Genomic DNA, 24133 nt, shown 5'->3' on the forward strand with positions numbered 1-24133 from the left:
ACGTAGCGTGGCAGGTTGGCTCATAACGCGAGAAGAGGACAAAAATTTCAACGTATTTCATACAAATGGGTCTACATTCTTCTGATTTAAGAGGTGTGCTTCAGATGAGTCCACGGATAAGGTCGTAAGAGACAGGAAGACGCGGAGAGGAGATATCATCAAGCGAGACAAGACTCGATACGTGAAGATACGGGACAACGGGAACAATGGTGAAGCGTAAGATAATGGGATCGCACAAGATCGCGTTCCATCAGCGTTTACCGGCCACGGGTGATCCTCTCGAGGACTATACGGCGGTGGTCAGCGATGCTTTGATGTAACTCGGCTGGACTCACCAGCTTCCTCGGCCACTTCGTCAAAGGCAGTCGCCTGGATCTCGATCTGGATGCCGTCAAGGGCTCGGCGGAGAGCGTCCTTGGAGGAGGCGTACACCATCTTCTCCTTGATCTTGGCGTCATCGGGGGACCTGGACGAGAGGAGGCGCGTGTGTGAGTTCCGCGATCAGGACAAGCGAAGCGAGGGCATAGGGAGCAACCGAAAGCAGCAGATCGCACGAAGAGAAACAAAACGCCAAAAAAAAGACGCATCACAGTATAAACCACGCACCAGGAGTAAAAGACAAGCTTGTTCCTCTGGCCCTCGCCCTGGTCGTACTGGAAGTCGAACACGGCCCAGCGGCAGTGCGTCTCGGGCAGGGCCTTGACGAAGCTGTCGTAGTCCTGGCCGGTCTCGGCGGTCTGCGCGACGACGATCTCCGTCAGCTTGTCGTTGAGGGAGAAGAGCACGTATTTGAGCGGGCTCTGGCCCGACTTCTTCGCGGACGTCGGGTTCTTGAGCGCCTGGTAGGTCGACAGACACGCGGGGTCGACGGAAACACCGGAAGCCTGCGTGTTTTCGCCATCGTCAGTGTCGGCACGGTTGGGTTGATGTAGAGCCTAGTGGAGTGAGTGGATAGATGCGCACCATGGGTGAATGTGGATTGGGTGGAAGGGGAGGGTACTAGTATGAAGGCGCTGGAGAGACCTGACCTGCCTTTGTGCAATCACGATCTACGAGATAATGACAGCGGGGCCACGGCATTTGCCAGCTCCGACCCAAATCTGATTGTCTTCCTTCCTCCACTTGCCCGCTGCCCCATGCCCGTGCCGCAGTCGCAGTTCTCCGTCTCTCCGCAGGCCGAAGCACACTTGGCTAGTTTCTCTCGTCACACGACAAGCGCATGCATCGTTTCTATATTTTCTCCACATGCTAATTATCCCATTAAAATCTACGTACAAATCACTCAAACACCTTATCTAGCCACTGCTCGTAGTCGTACTGCGGCTCCCCGACCTCGTTCGTGCTCGTCGGCATTGCCTCCCGCAGGTACTCGATCGCGCTCGCAGGCAGATGCGCCAGCCGCAGGTCCAGCTCCGTTACATATGGCTGCGCGTGCGTGGTCAGCTCTGCGCGGCCATGCGCATGTACCAACTAATGGCTACGCACCTTGTCTGCCGCTATACCACGGAACGCCTCGCGCAGCTGTTCTGCTGATGTTTGATCTTCGGTAATGTCCACCTATAGAGAACTCAGTACAATAACAAGGGCGTAAGGAAGCTTGCGCACCAGAAGGTTAATAAAAGCCTCGAAAGTAATCGCGCCGTAGTCCTGAACCAGCTGGTCATAAATGTAATTCATATCTTCATCCTGGACAAGCAATCAATAACAGGCCTTCAAGAAAATCAAGTACGCGAGCGCTCACCGAGTACACGAGTCCCAAACTTGCAAGCGCAGAAGTCATTTGCGACAAATTAAGGACGTTGACCTCATCCTTGTCAAAGTAGCGGAATGCGCTCTCAAACTGCTCAAGCTGCGCTGGTGTGAGGTTCGACATGTTCCTGGAGACAATCTACAAATAAAACGGGTCGACGACGAGCCCTTCACAAGGTGAAAAAACGCGACCACGCCACACCTGGTTGTCGATGAACTTGATCTTCTTCGCGATGCCCTGAGTGACAAGCCCGAGCTCATACTCCAGATCGTCAGCAGTGAATATGGTATAATCGTTCTCATCCACGTTTGCGGCATCGCATTGCCGCTGAACATCTACCACATGCTCGAGAGCTGCTGAGAGCGCGGGAAGACGAGTCTGTATCTTCTGTATTTGCTGTTGCTGCAGCTGTCAAGTTGGGCAAAAAGTTTCAATACCTATATTTACAGAAGTCGTCAGATTGTTTACCTCCAGAGGACCCTCTACTCCTGCCAGCTCGATAGATATAGTTTGCAATCGCTGATAGAAATCATTTGCGACGTCTGCAAATTCCTTTCGAAGAGACTCCTTGATTCTGCCTTCGTGTCAGTAGAGGGCCTTCAGGAAACACTGTAGGCTTACTGCCGAATCTGGGCATTGATAGCTCGTGACCGAGTAGCTTCAGATTTCAAAAGGACATTCCATGCATCGTCAAGATCCTGTAGTGGTGATCAGACTATGCTTCTCTCATGTCCATAGAAGCGCTTACAGCGAGACCAAGCCCTTGTGGTGGTATATACTCCCGGAGTCCATATGTCCGCAACTTCGTCTGGATATTGCCAAAAAGGGTTGATATGTCTTGCCGCTCTGCGACCCATCGACGTTTCGTTGTTTGTTTGTAGGCGGTGAATAATGAGGATTGTTCTTTTGCGTCGACATAAGTCCCTTTGAACTTGCTGGCTCCCCACTGTTCTTGCACTTCCGTGATAGCCAGAAGGAACTGCCCAAAGTATCAGTATGTTGGACGTCCCGAGTTTTCTATAAAAGGCCAACCTCTCGAGCTCTTCGCTCATAATCATTCCTGCTCGCCCAAACAGATTGCATCAACTCTGCAAACTTCTCCACTCGCCTTGCCACTGTTTCAGCTTGGTCTAAGAAAGGTCCGGTATCAGAGAGAAGTATGTTCATGCCGGTGAATACGATCACTTGCCCATCGTAGAGAATGCATGAAAGTAACAAGCAATGTAAGTCATCACACTGCGCTCATCGGGTTTCGCAGAGTCACAAAGATCTTCGACTTCCAGCAATTGCTAGTGGGGTAGAGGTTCTAGCATTCATCAAATATATAATAACCATAGGACTAACGGGGATGTTCAGGTGTTCAGCGGCAACCTGGAACGCTAGCCGTGTATTACCGTAGCGGTCCGACTAGACATTGGTCAGTCAAAATACGTGAGGTACCTGAGAATGCCGTACTTCACCTTGTCCAGCTTGTCGTAATCCAATAAATCCGGGCGATGTCGGTGAATCAAAGCACAGCTGGTTGTAATTTAGTGGGCTTGTCCAACACATCTTGTGGCTGGATACGCACAGAGCAAGCCCATCAGACCAGCTTAACGAGAAATCTTCGACATCGACTTCCTTGTATGGCTCGGTCTTCCGCTGACACCAGAGAAGCAACCCTTCTTTCGCGGAAAGACCCTCTTCGCTAGGCCGATTTGAGTGGTATGCGCACAATATTAAATGTGAGGACATACTTGATATCCGCAATGGTGAAGCGCAAAACCAATGTCCAAATCATTCCAAGAATAAGTTTCAGATTGCCATCTATGATGTCTACACGCAAGTCAGACAAGCAAGCAGATGTCCGTGTTCAGGATTATGCGCACCTTCCGGACCGATATTCGTAAGCTTGACACCTCTCTGTCTGATGAACTCGAGCGCCGTGTTCACGTTCTCCGCCTTCTGTATACGCATCCTCGGCACCTTGTTGTACCGACCCAGCGAGGTGTCTCCTACAAGCAACACGATACGATGTGCGTCAGCATGATTGTTTCGCGCCGATGATGAGCGCATTGACCCATGATTTCCTACCGGAGACGTACGGATGAGTTTCAGAGCATAGAGACGCGCCAATCGGAGCGTACCATGAGCTGGATCAGCCGGACGCCGTCAGAGAGATCCTTAACGAGGTTGGACATGGGAGGATAGCCGGCTGCCTCCAGCTTGGTGTTGAGCCTGTATGCGTAAAGTCAGCAAGTGCTCTGAGCAGAACAACACACCAAGTGCCGTACCATTTGCAGAACGTCCTTTCTTGAGTTGAGTCCATTTGTGGGACTTTGGGTTGATGGAAGCGGGGACAGCGTCTAGGGAAAGATGGAAATAGGCGATATTATATTGTCTCGTAGCAGCCTTCCTCTGCCTAACAGAACCAAAGGGGATCGACCGGGTGATGCTGTACAGGAGTGAATTGGGCTTGGACAGAAAGTCAGCTAATGCGAATGTAGTGCTAGCGGAAGGGACTCGGATGGTAAGCCCAATCAAGAAACGCGCTATGTAAGACCAACTATGTAAGAAACTAAAACGCGCCTGGTAAATAAAGTCCGTCCACGCGCGTCTCACCTGCTTGATCCCGATCCACCAACCCTTTCCCTTCCCTCTCCTTCGCATTCGTATTCAAAAAGGCTTTTAGCGAGCGATGACCACCGAATTTGAACACGTCTACCATGGGCTGTCCTCAGAAGTTGGCAGTGCGTAGCTTCGCCCACTTTAACTTCACTACAGTGGCTTAACGTGTTGGCCCAAAGAATTCCGTATAGCTGCCAGTGGAATGGCCTGGAAAGGGGAGGAAAACGAGCAGGTTCACGCTATTCCGTCAGGGGACATCAAATGGGCCCAGTGGTACCGCGTTGCCCGCAACTTCCAGCTTCGAATCGGCCTCAAGGATCGTTCGAGGGAGGTGTTCGATGGATTCGTGCGAGAAGTTAGTTAACATTCAGCTTGCGTCACCTATGCATGTTCTAACCTGGGAGCTCTGTAGGATCACGACAAAATGGCTGGTCTCCTCAAGCAGCACTTTGGCGTAACTCTGGAAGTCAAGGACGTGACGTTCAAGGGCTGGAACTGGGGTGTAACAGATATCCAGGGTATGTTCCGAGTTCAGCCAGCACAGGAAGGCATCGACTTAGACCCCGTTCAAAACCAATAGGCCAGGACCTCGCATTCCTCGTTTCAAACAAAACATCCTTCGAGCTACCCCTAGGCCAGGTAGCCAACTCGAACATCGCCGGCCGCACCGAGGTCTCGCTCGAGTTCACTTCCTCGTCCAACCACGGCAAAAAGTCGCGTAACGCACCAGACGAGATGGTCGAAATCCGGTTCCACGTGCCTGGGACGTCGACGCGAGTCAAGGGCTCCGACGCGGGGTCGGATGTGGAAGAAGAAGAGGAAGAAGAGGAAATGAGCGCGGCTCAGGTATTCCACGAGGCCATCAAGGAGAAGGCAGACATCGGCCAGGTCATGGGCGACTTGGTGCTGAGCTTCGACGATGTCCTGATCCTTACTCCACGAGGTCGGTATGACCTCGACATGTTCCTTGATTTCCTGCGGCTCCGTGGTAAGACGTACGACTACAAGATCTCGTACTCGAGCATAGCGCGTCTGTTTTTGCTTCCCAAGGACGACCTGCATGTTTTATTCATTGTGAGCCCAGGATGACTCTCTTTTCCTGTGACATCTTTAACTCGTGATTCGCAGCTCGGCCTCGCGAACCCCATCCGGCAAGGCCAGACGAGATATTCATATCTCGTCATGCAGTTTGCAAGAGAGGAGGAGACGACGGCTGAACTGAATATGGCCGAGTAAGTCTGAATGACTGTTTCCGGTGCTACGTATTCACTTTTGAAAAGGGAGGACATCGAGAAGTATGACCGACTCAAGAAACACTACGAAGACCCTACATTCGAGGTCGTTTCTGGCGTCTTCCGCGCCCTGTCACAAAAGAAGATCATAGGCTCGGGCAGCTTCCAAAGGTTAGCCATCTTTTCTCTAAAATCATTTGTGAAGTCACCTTACCTGAATTTGACAGCCGAGCCGGTCTCCCAGGCATCAAAGCGAACCTCAAAGCCGTTCAGGGCGACCTCTTCATGCTCGAGAAATACATCTTCTTCGTCTCGAAGCAGCCCACGCTCATCGAGCTCGCCGACGTGCACCAGTGCGTCTTCTCCCGCGTCGGCGCGAGCATGGGCGCGACCGCCGCGCGCACGTTCGACCTCAAGATCGTCACCAAGTCCGGCCCCGAGTACACGTTCACGTCGATCAACAAGGAGGAGCACGAGCCGACCGAGGGGTACCTCAAGGACAAGAAGATCAAGATCAAGAACGAGATGGTGCCCGACGTGGACATGATGCTCGCGGCCGGCGGCGTGGACTCGGATGATGACGAGATGCAGAGCGTGGCGAGCTCCGGAGACGAGCGGCCGAAGCCCAGGCTGGGGGCGGAGGACGAGGACAGCGAGGAAGGTTAGCCATCCCTTTGCTAAAAAAAAAAAACTTTGGGAGCAAGAGTCTTATGTTCTTTGTGCCATGCTTTAGACGAGGACTTCCAAGCCTCCTCCACAGACGAAGGCTCGCCCTCTGACACCGAGTCGGACTCGGACGGCGGTGGAGGCGAGACAGCCTCGGACGCGAGCGGCGACCGCGAGCTCGCCTCCGCCGCCAAGAAGGGCAAGAAGAAGGTCGTCAAGAAGAAGAAGGCGGGTGAGGACGGCGAAGCCAGTGGGAGCAGCAAACCCAAGAAGGCGAAGGCCAAGTCCAAGGACAAGACCGGCAGCGACGCCGAGGACAACGACGCCATGGACGTGGACGAGGAGCCCAAGGCGAAGCCCAAGCCAAAGCCTAAGCCAAAAACCAAGACGCGCGAAGACGAGGATGGGCCGGCTAAGAAGAAACTCAAGAAGGCGGAGGACTGAGGTGTAGTTACCGAGTATCTTCGGTTCCCTTGATATTATATATCCATTGTAAATTGTTAGACATCTTGCCTCTCGATCGCAGCTCTCGTCATCTCACTATGCTATCCGCGACTGAAATTTATGGCTCTTTTTATTGTATAATCCTAGGTAGTATGCTGTGAGTAATGAACGGAAAAGAATGTGGGTGCACCGCGTGGCCGTAGGAATGTGTGCGTCTATCTATGTAAAGTCTAATCATACAGCTGGAGATACATCGACATGATGGATAACAGATGAACAAGGAAGAGAAATGAGACAGAGAAAGCAAGATTAAACAATTAAAAGGTGTATAAATACTCCACAAGGGAGGAGCCACGGTTGCACAATATAAAATGCGCACCGGGATGAATGGAGAGGTTGAGGTAATCCCTTTGATTATTCCGATCACCGTTTTGCCAGCAGAGAACCCGGCTCAAACGCGACGGCCGTAGGAGTAGCCGATGAGAAAGGAGCAGACACTTTGACGAGGGGTTGGGCGGGTCGCGTGGCGGAGGACTTGGTCCGCGAGCGAGTCAAGGGGAGAGATGATGATGGTGGGACGGGCGGAGGGGCGGACAGGGTATGTGCCGTCTTGGCGAAGAGGATGTTCCTCTCCTGGTATAGAACGTACGACTGCAGCAAGCAATCAGTAAATCTAGGCACAAAGAAAAACGGAGAGGAGCCGGTGACGCACTCTAGCCACTAATATGGCCTCCATCCACTTTTCTCCGTCCTTTTGATTACAAGAAAATACATGCAGATAGTCCGATGCGTCCTCAAATAGTGTGAGATTATCCGTTGATTTGATGGCGAATACAAATGGTTTGGGCGACTTGTGTCGGCGGGTAACGTAGTAGGCGTCGAAGTTTGAAAGAGAGCAGAGGAACACCTCGTCTTTGCCCTAGAATTAAGATATTAGCAAATGTTATTCGTCACATTCAATATGGGCACGTACGGTGTCGCGCTTGGAGAGCCACAGGCTGTGCTCCCTAAGCTCAAGCCAGCGTTTGGACCATTTGCCCTTCTTACTCTCCCATTCGACCCAACCACGGTATTTGGGAGAGGATGTTGGTATATTCTGTTGTGATATTAGTACCTGGAATCGATTAAGTGACTGGAGAGAACTACTGACAGCTGAGCTTAGGGCAGCTGCCATATAAGATGGTTTAAGCATGAAAGCGTTGACCATCTTATCCTTATTCCATGCAGAGGTGACGTCGGACAACAGCTCATAGCTGCGTATCGGTCGCTCTGCGTAACAATATCAGCACATTAGCGAATCTGACCTACACTCACAACCACTCACCCATGCCAAAGTCCTGAGCCATCTCCCACAACATCCAACCAATCGCCGCTTTCTCAAGACCGCCCTGCTTGTTCACCATAGCAATCACATCTCCAGCAGTCGAATCCTGCGCGACCTCCACCATATTGAACCGCTGCAAATCGCCAATGAACACACGCTGCTGGGACGTGATCGACCGCGGCACGGCTTGTTGCGCGATTGCAGGCGGCAGAGGCGGCAACGGCGGTCGCGCAACCGGCTCCAACGTCTCCCTGTCCCTCTCAGCCGACACCCGCGCAGACGCAGCTCGCCGCAGCTCTTCGCTCGCCCGCGAAGCCCCAGCTCCGTGCGCGAACCGGTGCCCGCCAGCCAATGGCGGCGGCGGGGCTATTGGAGCTGCGTAATCGGCCGTTGTTGCGCTTGCGACCCTCTCGGGGCGGTGGAACGAGCGCATCGAGCGCAGTGACCGCTCCCCGGAGGTGGCCGTCTCGGTTGAGCGGCGGCTGAGGATAGATTCCATGTTCGGGCTCCGGGACCGGACATCAAGCGGCTTCGTCGTCTTGAACACGTCCTTTTCAAGAGAGCTGCTGTTGTTGCTCTGGGACGCCTGGACCTGGAGCAGCTTCCTGGCGAGATCAGCGGGGACGACGCCATCGGGAAGCTGGGGTGTGGGTGGTTGCGAACGCGTAGGCTCCCGTCTCAACGACCTTGAAGTCGCTGCTAACGAGTGGGAACGTTGGCGGCCATGGGGTTGAGTAGGTAGTGGCGGGATGGCGGAGTTGGCCCCACGGCCAGGGGCTTCGGCCGCTTGACGGCCTCTGGACGCCGCACGGTCAAGACGCCGCTGCTGGCGCTCATCACGGACCTGCTTGCGTATCGACTTCTGAGCAGTCAGCGCGCCAGGTATTTGCCGGGCGAGGGGGACCTCATCCTCATCAGAATCTTTAGCAGGCGCCGGATGTTGATTTGATTGAAGCCGTGATGAGACCAGCATGGCGGTCGAGTTACCATCAGCCGTGTAATACTCCGTGCCGTTGTCGCCTTCGTCAGCAGATGAGGAGCTGGACGAGGAAGTGGACGCCGACCGTCGTGGGGGGCGTGGGGACGGTGCGTCCGCGTTTGGCCGGCTTGAATGCCGCGCTGGGTATGAACGGCCGCCATGTGAGACATTCGTCCGTCGGGTATCTCCACCATTGAGTCGCTCATGTCCGCGTTGCTCGCGGTGCTCGCCGCCCTGCTGCGCCAAAGATGGCCGTCTCTCCCCTAAATCCCCTCTGCCCTCCTGCCCCGCGCGCACCGCTCCGCGTTCAGCATCTAGAGCCCGGGCCTGCGTAGGACCAGCGTGGGAACTGTGAGGCACGACACTAGACTGCGCTGCATTGTTGTCGTCCCTTGATACATGGTCTGGTGAATGGACTGCGCGATATGGTGCCTTCCCCGCATGCATCGCCTTTGGGGAGCGGATGCCCCTGGGGACAGGTTGAGCGTCTGGGTCCGAGGGGTCGTCATCGTTGAAATTCTGGGTGTAGTAGTCAAAATCGGAGTGGTAGTCGAGATCATCGCGGGCGTCGTCGGCGGGGTAGTGGGTGTGCGGGGCGTTGCCATGCATGTCGACGTTGAAGTTTTCGAACAAGCTTGGATGTGCGCTGCCGTTAACGGGCATGTTGTTTTGATCAGACCACGTGGTGGAGGATATAGATGGGGAGCGTGAGAGCGCGGTTGAGGAGGGCTCGGAGGCAATAGTGCTCGTCTGGCTCAGTGAAGGCAGCGAGTCGACGTCCGTGTCCTCTGATTCCGCCGAAAGCGAGCGGCTCATGCACGTTCCTGTGGCGTCTCGAGGGAGCGGATGAGTGTCCGAAATATCTTCCGTAACAACCACCTCCGAGGTTTGTGGCGATTCCACCACGGTTTCTCCGGGTTCCGCGGTGGGAGGCTCGGACGCGTCAGTTGCCTGCTGCTCTTGTGACACCGACATAGGGAGGCTTGGTAATGGAGGTGATGGCTGTTGCAAAACGTGTTGGGGAAAATTCGAATTTGACGGGGTTGTGCTCCGCGACTGTGTCAGGTTATGCAGGTCGTTCTCGTCCAGATTCCACGGTTCGTGGGGTAAGCGCGCTCCAGGTCGGCCCGCGCGAATCTAGGAACAAAACGTGGATCAGCCAGATCAAGGTCAAGCGATACTTCCGGCCGCACTACCTTGCGAGGCGCAGCAACGTTCATTTGCGCCAGAGTGGACAGAGAAGGGAGGGATGGGCGAGGTGTAAAGGCAGGCTTCTCTCTTGCAGGGCGGACATGGCCATAAGACTTTGGCCGCTTCGGAGGAGGTGCATAGTGAACAATCAGGGCGGCCTCGGGGAGGTAAGATGTCGGGCTGCTGACGAATGTTGGTGTACCGGAGAACACGTCAGATACTTCGGGAACGGAGGTGCTTATAAAGGAGGAGGAAGAGGAAGAAGAGAGGTTGGCGAAAGGATCATCGTCCAGCAGAGAAGACTCTTCTGCTGGGACTGGGATATCCGTCAACTTTGGGTTCTCGAAGTAGTCGGATCCATAGACCAAATTGTTGCTTGATACGGACCGCTTTATCCGAGGTGCTTTGAGGTGCGGGGGAGAAGAGCTAGGAGAAGTATTGAAGGAAGACTTTGTTAAGAGAGCTTGAAGAGACGGACGCGTCTTCAGACTACGAGTTGGAGACTTGAGCGCGTCTGATTGTTTGACGGTAATTGAGGGATCGTCCGGAAAGGAAAGTGTGGGGTTATGACCCTCCATGATTGGCAGCAACAAAAACAAAAGAAAGGAGTGAAGTTCCAGCGCAATGAAGAGCTGGAAGAGAGCGAAAAAGAAGAGGGAGGAAAGGTATGAAAAGGCGGGAATGCGGGGGCTGGGCAGATTAATGCAGTGTAAAAAGGTTAAAAGTGACTATAAGTAATTTGAAAGCGATTGATAAAGCTAAAGGATGCGATGGTAACGAGCTTGGCACGTGGACTGGGAAGTCAACTCCCTCGCTGATCGCGCCGCGGCCCAGTGGCAAAATCGTCATCTCAACACTCAACCGAACCCCCGACCAGCCTGGACCGCACAAAAACTTAAAACCCAGTCATGTTTTCGACATCCATCAGCTTTCCCCATCACTCGACAATACTCCTTAATGAACTATGACGCTGGCTAGCGGTCACCCATGACCAGAGCAAACTTCGTGTGTTTACTCTGAGACCAAACGCGACTGGATGCACGTTGTGCGGCACGGCAACGACAGAATGACAACTCTGACCGTTAATATGTATCCTCGTGGGATTACTATGTATGTGTAACCACGTCCAGCTTGCTTCACAGGTGCAGATTGGTTCAACCAATTGGCGCATGTAAAAAAATCTGAATCAGCAAGAACGTTGTCCAATGGCGGCTCGGAAATCTGCGATAGAATGGAACTCGCTGAGTGATACCTTGCCATCCCATGCGGCAACGAGCTCGGGCAGCTAGCGTTCAGTATACAAAGACGGTTACTACGTAATAACCACTGCAGGTCGAGTTTTGTCCAAACGGACATTCAAACCGCTTTGCTCCTCCGAAAATTTCTACGGAAGTTCTAAGTGCATATGACGTAGGTGGCCTGGGCATTTTGCATCCGGGTGATCTTCAGGCTCGAGGTCTCTGTCTGTGCGCCAGATGTGGGTCGTTCAAATATTGAGTTGGCGCCTGTTGGCGCCGAGAGCTGCCGAGAGCTGGAGGTTGCTTCTGAGTCCGACTCCACAAAGTGATCGATCCGAGAAGCCGACTCTAGGGCCTCGTGCGCAACTTATACCTTACCTTTGATTTTCTCTTCCACGCTCGGCGACGGCCCAGCACAATCCGCCTTCATATCCCAAACAGGTCAAGTCTGGTCAGACGCTGAGTGCATAGGACGGCTGCACGACTACAGTAGTACTTCCTTGTTCCCTGTTGGGTCCTTGTCCGCTTACGAAGGTAGACTGCCAAGCAGTGCTTCATTAGCGCCAGCCTATCAACACGTTCTTGTAACGTTGCGATCACCGCGCTGGCATAGACGGACATGCCTCGAGAACTGCCCGGTCTCTGGTGGGACGAGCAGCGGAATCGGTATTTCCCTCTCTCCGCCAAGCCCGCCTTGGTCTCGTCTGCCAGTGCTGCAAACACCCAAACACCCGGAATAGCCGCTGTTGCTGGCTCGGCAGCAACACCCAGGCATACGACCAATCGCATTGACCTGAGCAGGCGCGACAGACGGCTGCGAGCGGACAGCAGCTTCTGGGGTATCGAGTCGCTGAAACGTGCCCGCGATGCGTCGCAACGCGAGAGGATCAGACGGTGAGTGCCTGTTATCTCGTGATCTTTGTGTCAGATAAACGCCCGTTGGGTTGATAGCGCTGACATATCTAACATTTTGGGTACGTCAATGCATATGTCGCGATTATGATGCCGCCAGCCAGATTCAGGCCTCTCAAATCTGCCAAACATCGCGTGTCACGCGGACAGTGCTCCCGCTCCCCGACAATGTTCCATTGGCGTCTTTCGAGGTAGGCAGTGACAGAGCATTCGCGGCTGCGGTATCATTGACGGAACTTAATATTTCATCATAGACGACCAAGCGAGGTAGTAGAACATGGAGCTTTGCTGGAGACAGCCTCGGTTGGTTCTACTCCAGCAACGCGTCGGACGAAGATGATGTGTCAACCGCGTTCTCGAACGACTGGAAAGCCGAGTTCAATCTGATGTCTGAGGTAATGTTCCACATTAGATCACCTCAATATTAGAGAACATCAGCGCTAATGTCCGGACGTCCATAAGGTCTCGTCAATATGCACAGATCAAGACCTTTGCATGTGGGTTTGTTGCGCCAACACATTTGCATGCACATGCTCCGATAAGTACTTACACGAGCGGGCGGTAGAGCTACGGCATTCGGGCGCGAGTCAAAGATCTTGCTTTTTCCTCTTCGCGAGACATTTGTCGGGTGGGTGGTATGGCTGATCTTCGTGAAAATAATCCTGAGAACACGTACTTTTTGTAGCATCACCGTCCTGAAAATCAGCGCTAGGTATGTTCATGACATCCGCGCATCCAGCCTTCGGGGCGAAAACCTAGTCTTAGGTCTGCCCTTTATCTCGTGTAAGGGCGACTACACTGTCCTAAGCCAAGAGTACCAAACACAGGTGCCAGCGGCCAAGCTCTTCTCGTTAGCAATGTTGGCACGAGCCACACCTACACAAGTCTGCAAACCGGCAGCGACGTCTTCTCGTTGCTCCAGGATGAGGTTAGTATTCGCAGATTGTTCATCGACAAGCTCCCCGCATTTACGCGCTAGTACAGAACGTGGTATACACCGGCGCTCGGAACGGCAACATCCTGAGGTTCGACACGCGCATCGAGGGCTCCAAGCCGGACGACCTGTTCCGCAAGACCGGCCGTCACGGAGGCTTGACGTCGATCACGAGCCTCAACCGCGTTCGCGAGTGGCAGCTGCTCGTCGGCCAAATCGACGGAAGGGTGAGTGGCGCGCAGTATACACTACCCCTCCGTCGACGAGAGCTCACCGCCGTGTTTTCTCATTTTCAAGCTGGGGACGTTCGACTTGCGGTTCGTGCGATCCAACCACCCACTACTGACATACACGGGAAACGTGAATTCATATGCCATCACCGCTGTACGTGACACTCCATGTCCGTGTCATCCAGACTCACCGTGTTCTTCTCAATGCAGCCAGTTACCGTAGACCCACACGAAGATTTCCTGTTCGCAGCTGGACAGGACCGGCGCGTGCGCATATGGTCCGTCTCGACGGGCGGAAAGCCGCTCAACGACGGCATGCCTCCGTCGATGGACTCTCTGCGCCTGTTCCAGAGGGTGTACAGACATCCTATATGTGCGTTGAAAGCCGTGGCAGGCGACGGCGGCACCGGGACGTCATTGTATGTCGCCTCGGGGAGCGATCTCTGTGAGTATAACCTGGGGGAGTGTGTAGGACCTCGCGTATTTTAGGAAACACTGTATCATATCATCTGCTATGTTCATGGGGAGTCCCTCTGGCTGGACTTGCAATAAGATCGAATGTTCGAACTTGAAAGTAGAAAAAGAATGGCCTGCGCCCCTATTTGTCACAGCACGTGGCGCCGGCAGCTCTACACTCACTCGCCACCCAAGCTATCCCCAAACTTCCTCCACCATGTCCTCTCCCTCAGACAACATTGACACTACGTCCTCCTCGTCTGGCGAGATTCCCGCGCCCTCTCGTCGCCCCATCTTCAAGACAGAAACGACGGGCAACTACTGGTCGGACGTCTGGGAAGCCTTCAAGGTGCGTTTGAGCCATTAATGAGCACGGCCCCCCCGGCGGCCCACGGTCCGCACGCATGTGAGCAGCTCACAGACGTCTGAAGCTGTAGAGGCTGTCGCCGCGGGACGACTTTGAGCGCATCGGGGAGATTCCGTGTATGCGCACGAGCTTGCTGAACGGAATCGCGAGCGGGGCGGGGATCGGGGTCATCCGTGGGCTTAGCGCAGGTGTGTGTGTCTTCTCTGTCTCTGCTGGTCTCAGACCTCTTCGGTTTTCCGCGGAAAATGGTGGCTGAATGCTAAATGCGGCATTGGTAAAGGTGCCTTCGTCGCGTCCAACTGGGCGGTCGGCACGTTTATGGTGGTCGCTATTGGCTCATGGTGCGTTGCTGTCGTGTTTGTATGGTGTATTTATGTAGCAAAGCTCAAAGAAACTGTGTATAGGTCGGTGTGCCAGAACAATATTGTGGAAGAGCGACGTCAGTTCCAGCGCGTCGTGGAGGAGATGCCGAAGCGCTACGCCAAACAGGACACCAACGCAAATGCCGACTCTGGCAATAACACCCCCTCGCCCTCTGCGTAGAGCACATGGAATATGCCTGCTACGGCACAACTTCCAGTATGCGCCGCTATCCACGCCTACATTCAAACGTATAGTACATGATTCATGGTATTGGATTCTCAGATGCAGATGCGAAGGGTTATACACTAGATGGTTGATGTGTTCGATGGAGGGAGGCCCGAGTGGTGGGCCACCTAATAATACTTCCACACAGCCGCGTCGTAGTTCTCTACCAGGTCGGCATGGTCCTGTAAAAACCGTCGTTAATTGATACATTCCTACTCAGACTGATAAGCATCGAGAAGGGACTGGGCACCTTGTACCTCCGCTGCCACTGCGTGAACCCTCCCCGGAGGATGTACACTTCGGCTGGGCTTACCCCATCGGCCGCATTCCGGATGTTCTCGTAGTCCTGTTCGATGGGATTTCTTCAGTCAATACGAATGCCGATGTGACGTCACCACCAGCCAGATGTATGGCCGCTCACCCGAGCAGCCTTTGGTCCCCTGCAGAACGGCATCGACGTCAGATGATGAATTGGGAGATATCGACACGCAAAACCAAGCTAGACCGCAGCCGCGATAAAGCGCCGTGCCTGTGCTCACCTCGCCTGGCTCAGCGCGCAGTGGAATATCACGAGCGGCACGTCCTTTGTCTTGCTCACGAGGCCCTGCACGTTCTGCTCGAACTTCTCCGACGGGAGGTGGAACGAGCCCTTGATGTTGCCGCCCCTGTAGTCGGCGTCGCGCACATCGACGATCAGGTAGTCTGGTCGTCGGATTAATGTCCAGCGTAATGTCCACCGCGATGGATGCCGAGTGTACGAGGAGCCGGGCAGAGGGCGGACAAGATGGCAGGGAATGTCACGCAGAGATGTGGGGGCGACGGAATGGACAGAACATAGTCAAGTTAGCGATGTTGTTCAACAGCCGAGAGAGCATATGAGTTGCCTTTGCTAGGGACCTTGTCGCTCCGGATGATCTCTACGAGTTCCTGCATCGCACATCACAGTGGAAAGAGTGCAAGCGGGTGAACATCTCTGAGCAGGCTCTGAACAGGCATCTGTGAGCGTACCTCGCCAGTGACGTATTGCACCATCTTGGGTGTGCTGGTGTGAATATGGCGCTCGAAGATGAAAGTAAATGGTAGCCGGGATGTTTGTCGAGCGGTTAGGGCTCGGGGAAGCGGAACACGCATGGATTGAACGATCGAACAGCTTCCGAAAGACGTCAGTTTGAACATCCGTTGCCGGCAATCGAGTCTCATATTCTCGACACACTCAGCGAAGATGCGGTCGTGGCCCTACTAAAGGTTACTGGGAACCAGGAGCTGATATGTACCGAACTCTTACATCAAACCTCGGTCAGAAAGTCCGTCAGTACTTGACTCGTCGTAGAGCGGAGCCGACTCTGAAACCCCTTCGCATTGTAGGACCGAAGCTGTGAACGAGGCTGGGCTATACGTGGGAAGGTCCGCCAGGAGACTATAAAGCCTGACATGCGTGACTCTAAAGTGCAGCCCTTTCGCCTGGCACCAGCGCAAGCTCAACCGTACGCCTAAGTCCGAGTTTCCCTCTTATTGGACGTTCTATGAGTGCTAACGAGAACTCATCACCAGAATCAATCTGAATCTGTGCCATGGCTCCCACAACGTCGCGAATGTCCAGTGCGTCCATCGCCTTCCTCCCTGACGATTTACTCTACGAAACATTTCTCCAGTGCGCTGGTGCCTGTCTCCAGCCGCACATAGGTCCGGATGTATGGCCGTTCAATCGCGCCGTCGAATCCTTCACACCTTTTTGGCGCATCAACGACCACCTCTGCAGCCGTTACACCTCTCCCGGCCGGCCCAAATGCTGGGACTGGACCGCGACGCGACTGATGCTAGTCTGCAAGCGCTGGTCCGCTCTCATCCTCGACAGACGTGTTCTCTGGAGTCGTCCGCTGTTCCTTGAGGAGAGATCGGCTCAATGGACGCTATCTCGCTCGGGCAACGTACCACTCATTGTCCGACACGCGCTGTTGGGGCTTGCCGACAACTCTTGGTTCCTCAACTTCATGGGTCAAGAGCGGGGATTCTCGCGCTGCCGCGAAGTCGTTATCGATGTCGACCGTCGTATTGGCGGTGCGTACGATGACTTCCTGTGGCTTGCACAAGGTTGGCCTTCCGCTGCACCACTGCTCGAGGTGTTAGCGCTGGGCATACCTTCCGGGCGCCCTCGAAGGCCCAACCCTCTCTCGACAGCGTTTCTGCAGTCGGCAACGCGCCTGAGAACGCTGGCGCTGGTGAATTTTCCGCTCGAAAGCTGGAGCTCTGTCCACCTGAAAAACTTGACGACTTTCATCTTCCGCTCAGAGGGCCGCTTCGAGTACACCACCGTTCGAGATATTATACGTTTTCTAAGAAATACACCACAACTTCAAACACTTGTGCTTGGTGCCCCTAAGAGCCACTTCATCGAGGAACTTACACCCGTGCCTTGTATACGTCCCGTCGTGGCCCTGAACTGTCTGTCGAGGTTATCTCTATCTGGACCTCGGATGCATGCGCTCGATTTGTTCCAACACATTTCTCTCCCTCCGAATGTAGTCCTGGAACTGCGTATGTATCGCTGTCACCCCACTGATAACGTGCTCTATCACCTCGAAGAGGCGATCCAGGAACGCTATCACGCAGCGCCGCTCCCGCTGGACCCTCAGACAGACTTAGGTGATGCAGATCACCGCGGCTCTCTCCCGACCTTTGACCGCGTTTCCGTTCACTTCTATCGCAACGTGGAGGTCACCATCACAGGCTTCACCGCAGCCGCCGACGGCACACTGCACCCCGCGATCTCAATCGTACTCGGCGTCGAAGGGGTTCAACGTCCAGCCTCCCTCGTCGCGCAGGTCCTCCGGGTCCTCCGGTCCGGCTCTGCGGCGTCATTCGCGCTCTCGTCGTCCCGTCGCGAGGACTTTGACGACGCGGTGTTCGCGGATGAGGCGCTGTGGCACGGGCTCTGGCGCGCGCTCCCCGCGCTGAAGATTCTCGAGATCGTCAACCCGGAGACGAGCCTCGAGCCGTTCATGCGCTCGCTCATGCCGCCGCTGCCGCCGTCGCTCAGGGCGGGTGCCTTGGAGGAGGAGGAGGGCTGCCCGCTGCCCGCGCTGGAGGAGCTGCATGTATGCGACAGCTACTCTGAAGCTTCTGCGGTGTTACCCGGGTTCGCGTGTTTGCGGCAAGCTTTAAAGGCACGAGCGGAGAGCGGGCGGCGTCTACGGCTGCTGGAGCTGAGAAATTGGACGGCTCAGGTGATATGGAGTGTGGAAGAGATGAGGTCAGAGCGGACGGTTGATGAGGTTGTTTTTAATGGGTTCTTCGTACGGGGATAAGGGTGAGTCCCATCTGGGTTGGGCCTGGTTGTTGTTGAAGTAAAGGGTACGTTGGAAGGAACGATGGCGGGTTGGCGGGGCACAAGGTGAACAAAAGCTGATGAAGCGGCGGGCAGGAAGCGAAGTGGAGAGGGTGGGTTGGCGCGCCGCTCGCAGCAAGCTGGGGGATAGTGCAGGTGGTCGGGCGATAAGCTGAGTCTAATTCGCATCTTTCGAACAACGAAAAGGCAATCCATTCACTGATGCGTTGAGACCAGGCCTCCATCACTGACACACCAGATACAGTATAAGTAGAGTAAGTATGGCCGTCCATACTTGTCTTCCAGACATCACAAGGGTGTACCGATATCGCGCTATATCCAGTCCAGGGTGATGAGGTTTCGATGGCTAGCCATGCAAAAGAGACATTCTCAACGCCACTAGTATTCTTTTGTGACTACTGTCGACCGAAGAACGATGCATACATGCGGCCTTTTTACAAGGACATTAACATGCTATTGCCTGATTAAATACATGGTCTATCGGTCCATAAAACCCAGAGGGACGAGAGGAAAATGGGACAGGAAGAAACAGATACCCGGCAACGCTACGCCTGGACCTGAGTTCGAGGTTGAGTCTGAGGTAGCACGTCCGCTTTCTCTAGTGAGGGCGGTGGCGATACGGCAGTCTCGTACAGAATCTGCCCAAGTACCGCCACGTCAGAGCGCCGGATGACCCACGAGACAGGTAGGGCTTGCGCTTTCATGATGTCCAGAATGGCAGGGTTGAGCCAGGCAAGCTGCACTTGAGGGTCAAGATATAGAGGACTCGGCGACGAAGGCGAGAGCGACGCGGAATATTTATTTGGAGATGTTTTGGGTAGGAAGAACTGTGAGAAGTCGGGGTATCTGTCGTGGAGCGGATTTCGAGAGTAGGACCATCGGTTGATGTTGATGCTGGATTCGGCATTGGGCCAAGGACTGGGATAGGGGTCACCGAAGAGGCTCAGGGCGCAGTCATCCGAGATATGCAGAGGGTCGTGGCTGTCTTTGTTGTCGGAAGGGTGGGCCTGCGACGAGAACTGGCAGAGGTCAAACGAGGAGCTGATGATGGGGCTTGGAGTACAAAATGCCGGTGGCGGATTGGGAAGCGTTGCCCTACTTCTATCCATCGCGGCGGGCCGTGGGGCTGACTTTGTTGAGGAAGGTCTGATCGCAGGTGAAGTCGAGAATTGGCGAGGTGGTACGCGCGGGCTCTGAGCTGGGGACCTTGAGACACCCTGCCTATTCCACCACTTCTTGATCCATTCCTGGGTCCTGTATGCGCGCAGTCTCAGCATCCACAAGCAGGAGTGAGACGAGTACGTACAGCCCTGTTTCTGCGGCCAGCTGAGCCCTCTTTTCTTCTGTGATCTGGCTCTTGTCGTGAGCATGACGGAGGATGTCGAGCTGCCAGGGCTGGGCGACAGGGGCTCTCTTCCTCTTTGCCATGTGGAGAGTTGGGTTGAGAGGGAGACTCGTCTCGGCTATTTAGACTTTCCGTTCCCCGACCAGGTGTGGGAACCGCGTCCCTGGTGTGTTTCTAAATCCCAGGAACAGTCTCCCAATTTTACGGCAATGCGCAGTTTCTAACAATAGTCTTTAGTTCATTATATGTAATTTCATCGTCGCCCTCACGTTCCTTCTCCTTCCCCTCCTTCACTATGGACGACGACAACGAACACACCCCTCTCCGCTCCACCACCCACTCCCCGACGTCCCCTTCGTCCGACGAGTACTCCGAGTCAGACCTCCCGCACAGGTCCGAGTCCTCGCCGCACCTCGTCCTTCTTCCCCAGTCCGAGGATTCGCTATTTGACATCCCCGAAGACGAGGACACGGACGAGGAGGAAACATCGGAACAGAGCAACCTCGCGACACCTCCTTTATCTCCCTCCACCGTCCTCCTCTACCTCTTCTCTCCTTACCTACGTCTCGGCGCGTTCTCCATCTTATCCGGGTACACACCCATTCAGTTCGGTGTCCCTGCTCTGGTTGTAAGCGCTGCGTTATCTATCTTCTGCCGGCAGATATGGTTCCTCCAATCCCGCTACCTCCGACGTTCCACCACCAAGGACATCCTCCTCGACGCATTCGCCAAGGGCAGGCGAAAGCGGAAACTTCGGAAAGGTCTCGCCTCCCTCGTTTCAGCCCTGACTTGGGTCCTCAGAGTCCTCATGGCTGCCATGTACCTCCGCGGTTCGTATGCTGTCCCCAGAGCGTTGGAGCCGCCCAGCTGAATGTTGAATGTGTCGCAGAATCTACCAGTGCTTTGTTAGTGTGCTTCCCTAGCGGGACCCCTGCGGCTCTTGTATCCATCTGCCTGGCGCTCGTCGCTATTTGTTTTTCCTTGACCACATCCATCTCTTCCAAATCTATCATACTCGTCACATATCTCTCTGCGGCCTCCTTTCTAGGCTGGTTGGTATCGGCCGCCTTGGCATATGCGCGCAACAATCTCACCCCTGGAGGGTGGTCGCAGCAGGGCATTTTATGGAACGGCATTAGTGAGTCTCGTTCTGATGGAAAGTGTTCAAGTTTTAACCTTGATCCTGCCAGCGAGTACAATGTTCGCGTTCACGACGGCGTCCACGGTACCTCTCTCCTCTTGCCTCAAGAGTGGCCGTCAGGCGTCCTATGGACCCAAACCCGACAAGGCCCGCTCGCGCTCGTTCGTGCTCCTGAGCGTGCTGTCCGCGTCTCTCGCTGCGTGCCTCGTCATGCCTCTGGTGATCTTCGCTGCGCGCCCTAAACTCTCCGTACGCCCGGTATATATGCCAGCTTGCCAGGCTAGCGGTGCTGACTGCTTACAGGAGGAAGTCTTTGATGGAACGTCCGTCAAATGGATGGCGATTCTAAAGGCAGCGACGCTGGTGCTCGCGCTGCCGTCCATCGTGCTCAATGCGCCCGCCGTTCATATGCCCGGTCGCATGTATCCGCCGCTGCGTTTGCCCTTAAGCAGACTGGCAACCTGTCTTGCGGTCGTGGCAGTCGCCCTAGTGCGCGGCGGCGTAGCCTCCACCCTCAACGATATCATGTTATTCTTAGCCCTCGCAGGCACCTATTTCCTCCCGGGTGAGTGCGCGCGCCTCTTCTTCGGAGTTGAAGTCCATTTCTGACAGAGTGATCCTTCTGTTGTACGTTCCACGGTTCTGCGTCTCTGTTCTCTTCTCCCGCCGGATCCGCGCTCTCGGGTCATCCTCCCCCTTGGCTTCTGGCTTCTCCTCCTCTGCTTGCCTGACTATTGGCATCCGCAGCCCTGACACACATCACGACCCACTACATCCGCCGGCCGCTGAGCATCGTCGTGCCCACAGCCCCAGGCCGACAACAGCCCGGGTCACCGTACATGCAACCTGGGTCGGCCCCCGGCGGCTCCGGCTCGCCATCATCATCGTCGCCATCATCGCCGCCGGCGCTACGGGGGCGCGACCCGCACATGCGCGCGCCCTCGCACGACGTCCTCCTCCAGCGCAAGGAGAAGCTGCTCCAGCGGCGGCGGCTCGGCAAGCGGCTGTTCTGGGACTTTGGCGTGTGGGTCGTGCTGCTGCCCGTGTGCGGCGGCGGGCTCGTCTGGACGGTGGGGAGGATCGCGGGTCGGTTCTGAGCGTGGCAAAACGCAAACGTAAATGCAGATGCAAAGGCATTGCGAAAGAAGAAAAAAGTGTAATTTTACGTCTTGGTGCTGGTATCGGACGGCGGCCTTCGTTCGTGACATCGTTAGGTGCCGCGGCAAGTGGCTGATGGACTATGGACGCTGAACTGAACTGGGCTGCTGCTTATTACTCAATAGTAAATAGAGTTACCGGTACATACTGATCCTCACTCGAAGTTGCGATTGTACTCTATATGCGCGGAGCTGGTTCCGGTTCTTACTTCGAATCGTGTTACAATGTATCCCCGTGTGCACTGGATCCTCCGTGCTGGCCGTGGCCATGGTAGTGGATCGTGGTATCTACTTATAAGCTTAGTGTTATACAAATTTATCCTGGTACAGCCGTATGTGTCTTGGTTCCAGACCTGTGCAGGGCATCTCGGAGAAGAAGATTACAGAAACGAAACAACAGCAAGAAAAGTCCTGCCCGATAGCGATAGCGAGAATGATCCTTCCGGCCAATGAAGTGAAGAAGCCGACGGACAGATAGATAGCGTTAAATCAGTGTAGTAGGTGGAAAAGCGGGTGTGGCGTTCGGCGCATGTAGGGGAAATGGAGCAAGTGTTTTTAGACGTCGTCAACGCCGGCGGGGACCTTGTCCCTCGCGGCGGGGCATGCGTGCAAGTGTTGTTGCCGTGCTGCGTGGTCTCTGTACAGATTTCCGTTCCGCCGTCAGCTCCCAGAATCCCAAGAACCAAATATATGAAGCGAAGAAAACACGCACGGAGTATTGACCACGCTCTCCGACCCCGTGAAGATCAGCAAATCATATACAAATCCGCCCGTGAGGCAGCCACAGATGGGCGCGATGACGGGGCACCAGAGCCAGTACTGGTTCCGGAACGTGAACACGCCCTTGCCGTAGCCGACCATGGCGGTCATGATGCGCGGGCCGAGGTCGCGCGCGGGGTTGATTGCGTAGCCGGTGTTGATGCCGAGCGCGAGACCGACGCCGAGGATGAGGATGAAGAGCGAGATGGGCGCGGTACCCGACGGCGGCGGGCCGTTCTTTTTGTCGCTGAAGGAGAGGATGCACATCATCATGATGGCGGAGGTCATGAACTGCGGGCCCGCGTCAGCACAATGTTCTGTGTTTTATCTCGCCCGAAGACGGATGAGGCATCCGACGTGACTTACTTCGGAGAAGAAGGCACCGACGTTGGTCATGTAGTCTGCGGCGTAGGTGCAGAACAATGAGCCGGTCTTGCTGACTGTCCGAATATTCGTCCCGCCCTCGTACGCGCTGATCGCCTCGTAGTAGTTTGCATAAATTATACCGGCGCCGCACAGCGCGCCCATGAGCTGGGCGAAACAGTAGTACGGTACCTTCCTCCACGGGAATCCGCGGAGCGTCGCCAACGTGATCGTGACCTGATTGTCGGTGATAATTGAAAATAAGGCACCAATGGGGGCGGGGTAAAGATGAGCAAGGCGGGGTCAGTCAGGGTTACGGGGTAGCAGTAAATATACGCGGAAGGACTTACCGCAGGGTTAATGTGCCCTCCCGAGATGCCGCCCGCAACCCAGACACCCATTGCGACACCTGCAGAATCTTGTTAGCGGAAGAGAGGCGCAAACATCTGGACACTCGACGAACCGACTGCCCAGCCAATGTTGATGGAGAGGTACTCCTAGACGCGGACCGTCAGCACTGCTTTGCGCGGGCATGCAAAGCATCACACGTACTCCCTTAGGCGTAGACGAGACATTGGTGCTCGCGGAGAGCACAACTTGGCAGACGCCTCCAACACCAAAGACAATGAGCATCATAGTCCCGAAGAACTCGGCGGCTGGCTCGCGAAGAAAGGCCCTGCGGCAATGTGAGATCAGCTGAGTGACACGACCATACTACATACCTGACCCGAGACCAGCGGTTGGGATAGCGTGTACAGTGGTCGCAGTCCTTGAACTCGACGTGTTCGGTGCCGGCAGCGACACGGTGCTTAGTGCGGCCGCTCGAGCGCGAATCCATACTCGCACTCTCTCTGTGCTCTATCGTCGGTCTCTCGCCCTTCTCTGACATACCTGCCTGCTACTGTAGAGCACTGAGTAATCGGGGAAAGAATGAAGGAGAAGCACTTGCGGAGGTGGGGCGCATCCCCGGCTGGCTATGTATATGAACCCAGAATGATTCAATGGACCCACCCGGGAAGGGTATACGCGAACCGGTGACGGCTTTCAAGTTTGGAAGGAGAACGGATAATAGGCAGCGGGGGAGGTGGCTCATAGGCGGCAGGA

The 24133-nt window shown here is 54.9% G+C and overlaps 8 protein-coding genes across 8 annotated transcripts; 4 read left to right on the forward strand and 4 right to left on the reverse strand.

Annotated features, from left to right (window-relative positions):
* Window positions 1-28: 28 nt before the first annotated feature.
* CONPUDRAFT_82013 (uncharacterized protein) lies at window positions 29-1047 on the reverse strand. Its single transcript, XM_007770156.1, has 4 exons — window positions 964-1047; window positions 607-884; window positions 336-466; window positions 29-286 (listed from the first exon to the last, which is right to left on the reverse strand). The coding sequence occupies exons 1-4, from the start codon at window positions 964-966 to the stop codon at window positions 258-260; spliced, it is 441 nt and encodes a 146-aa protein (XP_007768346.1). The 5' UTR covers window positions 967-1047; the 3' UTR covers window positions 29-257.
* Window positions 1048-1260: 213 nt separating this feature from the next.
* On the reverse strand, window positions 1261-4087 carry CONPUDRAFT_137026 (actinin-like protein). Its single transcript, XM_007770157.1, has 18 exons — window positions 4024-4087; window positions 3877-3967; window positions 3810-3819; window positions 3619-3744; window positions 3487-3565; window positions 3321-3437; window positions 3211-3268; window positions 3095-3157; window positions 2940-3039; window positions 2783-2880; window positions 2499-2729; window positions 2372-2448; window positions 2219-2324; window positions 1952-2158; window positions 1742-1888; window positions 1606-1686; window positions 1486-1557; window positions 1261-1440 (listed from the first exon to the last, which is right to left on the reverse strand). Exons 1-18 carry the CDS (start codon window positions 4056-4058, stop codon window positions 1279-1281), a joined length of 1860 nt encoding a protein of 619 aa, XP_007768347.1. The 5' UTR covers window positions 4059-4087; the 3' UTR covers window positions 1261-1278.
* Window positions 4088-4406: 319 nt separating this feature from the next.
* Window positions 4407-10879, forward strand: CONPUDRAFT_165132 (SSrecog-domain-containing protein). Its single transcript, XM_007770158.1, has 13 exons — window positions 4407-4479; window positions 4537-4712; window positions 4770-4875; window positions 4938-5431; window positions 5486-5589; window positions 5638-5760; window positions 5817-6250; window positions 6323-7350; window positions 7412-7618; window positions 7673-7795; window positions 7850-7968; window positions 8024-10139; window positions 10199-10879. Exons 1-8 carry the CDS (start codon window positions 4428-4430, stop codon window positions 6697-6699), a joined length of 1866 nt encoding a protein of 621 aa, XP_007768348.1. The 5' UTR covers window positions 4407-4427; the 3' UTR covers window positions 6700-7350; window positions 7412-7618; window positions 7673-7795; window positions 7850-7968; window positions 8024-10139; window positions 10199-10879.
* A 954-nt stretch (window positions 10880-11833) lies between these two features.
* Window positions 11834-14028, forward strand: CONPUDRAFT_82017 (uncharacterized protein). Its single transcript, XM_007770159.1, has 10 exons — window positions 11834-12325; window positions 12444-12534; window positions 12598-12738; window positions 12806-12840; window positions 12909-12971; window positions 13029-13108; window positions 13171-13271; window positions 13328-13504; window positions 13575-13661; window positions 13718-14028. The coding sequence occupies exons 1-10, from the start codon at window positions 12051-12053 to the stop codon at window positions 13994-13996; spliced, it is 1329 nt and encodes a 442-aa protein (XP_007768349.1). The 5' UTR covers window positions 11834-12050; the 3' UTR covers window positions 13997-14028.
* A 153-nt stretch (window positions 14029-14181) lies between these two features.
* On the reverse strand, window positions 14182-16149 carry CONPUDRAFT_82018 (Rhodanese-like protein). The gene is made up of 9 exons (XM_007770160.1): window positions 15927-16149; window positions 15803-15845; window positions 15458-15620; window positions 15340-15358; window positions 15169-15264; window positions 14735-15100; window positions 14611-14671; window positions 14401-14518; window positions 14182-14312 (listed from the first exon to the last, which is right to left on the reverse strand). Exons 1-6 carry the CDS (start codon window positions 16047-16049, stop codon window positions 15047-15049), a joined length of 498 nt encoding a protein of 165 aa, XP_007768350.1. The 5' UTR covers window positions 16050-16149; the 3' UTR covers window positions 14182-14312; window positions 14401-14518; window positions 14611-14671; window positions 14735-15046.
* Window positions 16150-16453: 304 nt separating this feature from the next.
* CONPUDRAFT_165136 (uncharacterized protein) lies at window positions 16454-18690 on the forward strand. The gene has a single exon (XM_007770161.1). It carries the CDS (start codon window positions 16490-16492, stop codon window positions 18221-18223), a length of 1734 nt encoding a protein of 577 aa, XP_007768351.1. The 5' UTR covers window positions 16454-16489; the 3' UTR covers window positions 18224-18690.
* A 1214-nt stretch (window positions 18691-19904) lies between these two features.
* Window positions 19905-22422, forward strand: CONPUDRAFT_123641 (uncharacterized protein; the record flags this gene model as incomplete). Its single annotated transcript, XM_007770162.1, has 5 exons — window positions 19905-20439; window positions 20499-20747; window positions 20800-20999; window positions 21054-21315; window positions 21498-22422. 5 exons carry the CDS (start codon window positions 19905-19907, stop codon window positions 21845-21847), a joined length of 1596 nt encoding a protein of 531 aa, XP_007768352.1. The 3' UTR covers window positions 21848-22422.
* Window positions 22423-22567: 145 nt separating this feature from the next.
* CONPUDRAFT_55675 (aquaporin) lies at window positions 22568-23698 on the reverse strand (the record flags this gene model as incomplete). The annotated part of the gene is made up of 5 exons (XM_007770023.1): window positions 22568-22957; window positions 23033-23266; window positions 23380-23438; window positions 23493-23526; window positions 23603-23698. Coding segments are annotated over 5 exons (813 nt in total), but the record flags the coding sequence as incomplete, so codon positions are not given.
* Between the last annotated feature and the right edge of the window lie 435 nt (window positions 23699-24133).

Source organism: Coniophora puteana (genome assembly GCF_000271625.1).
Source record: "Coniophora puteana RWD-64-598 SS2 unplaced genomic scaffold CONPUscaffold_6, whole genome shotgun sequence".
Taxonomy (NCBI): domain Eukaryota; kingdom Fungi; phylum Basidiomycota; class Agaricomycetes; order Boletales; family Coniophoraceae; genus Coniophora; species Coniophora puteana.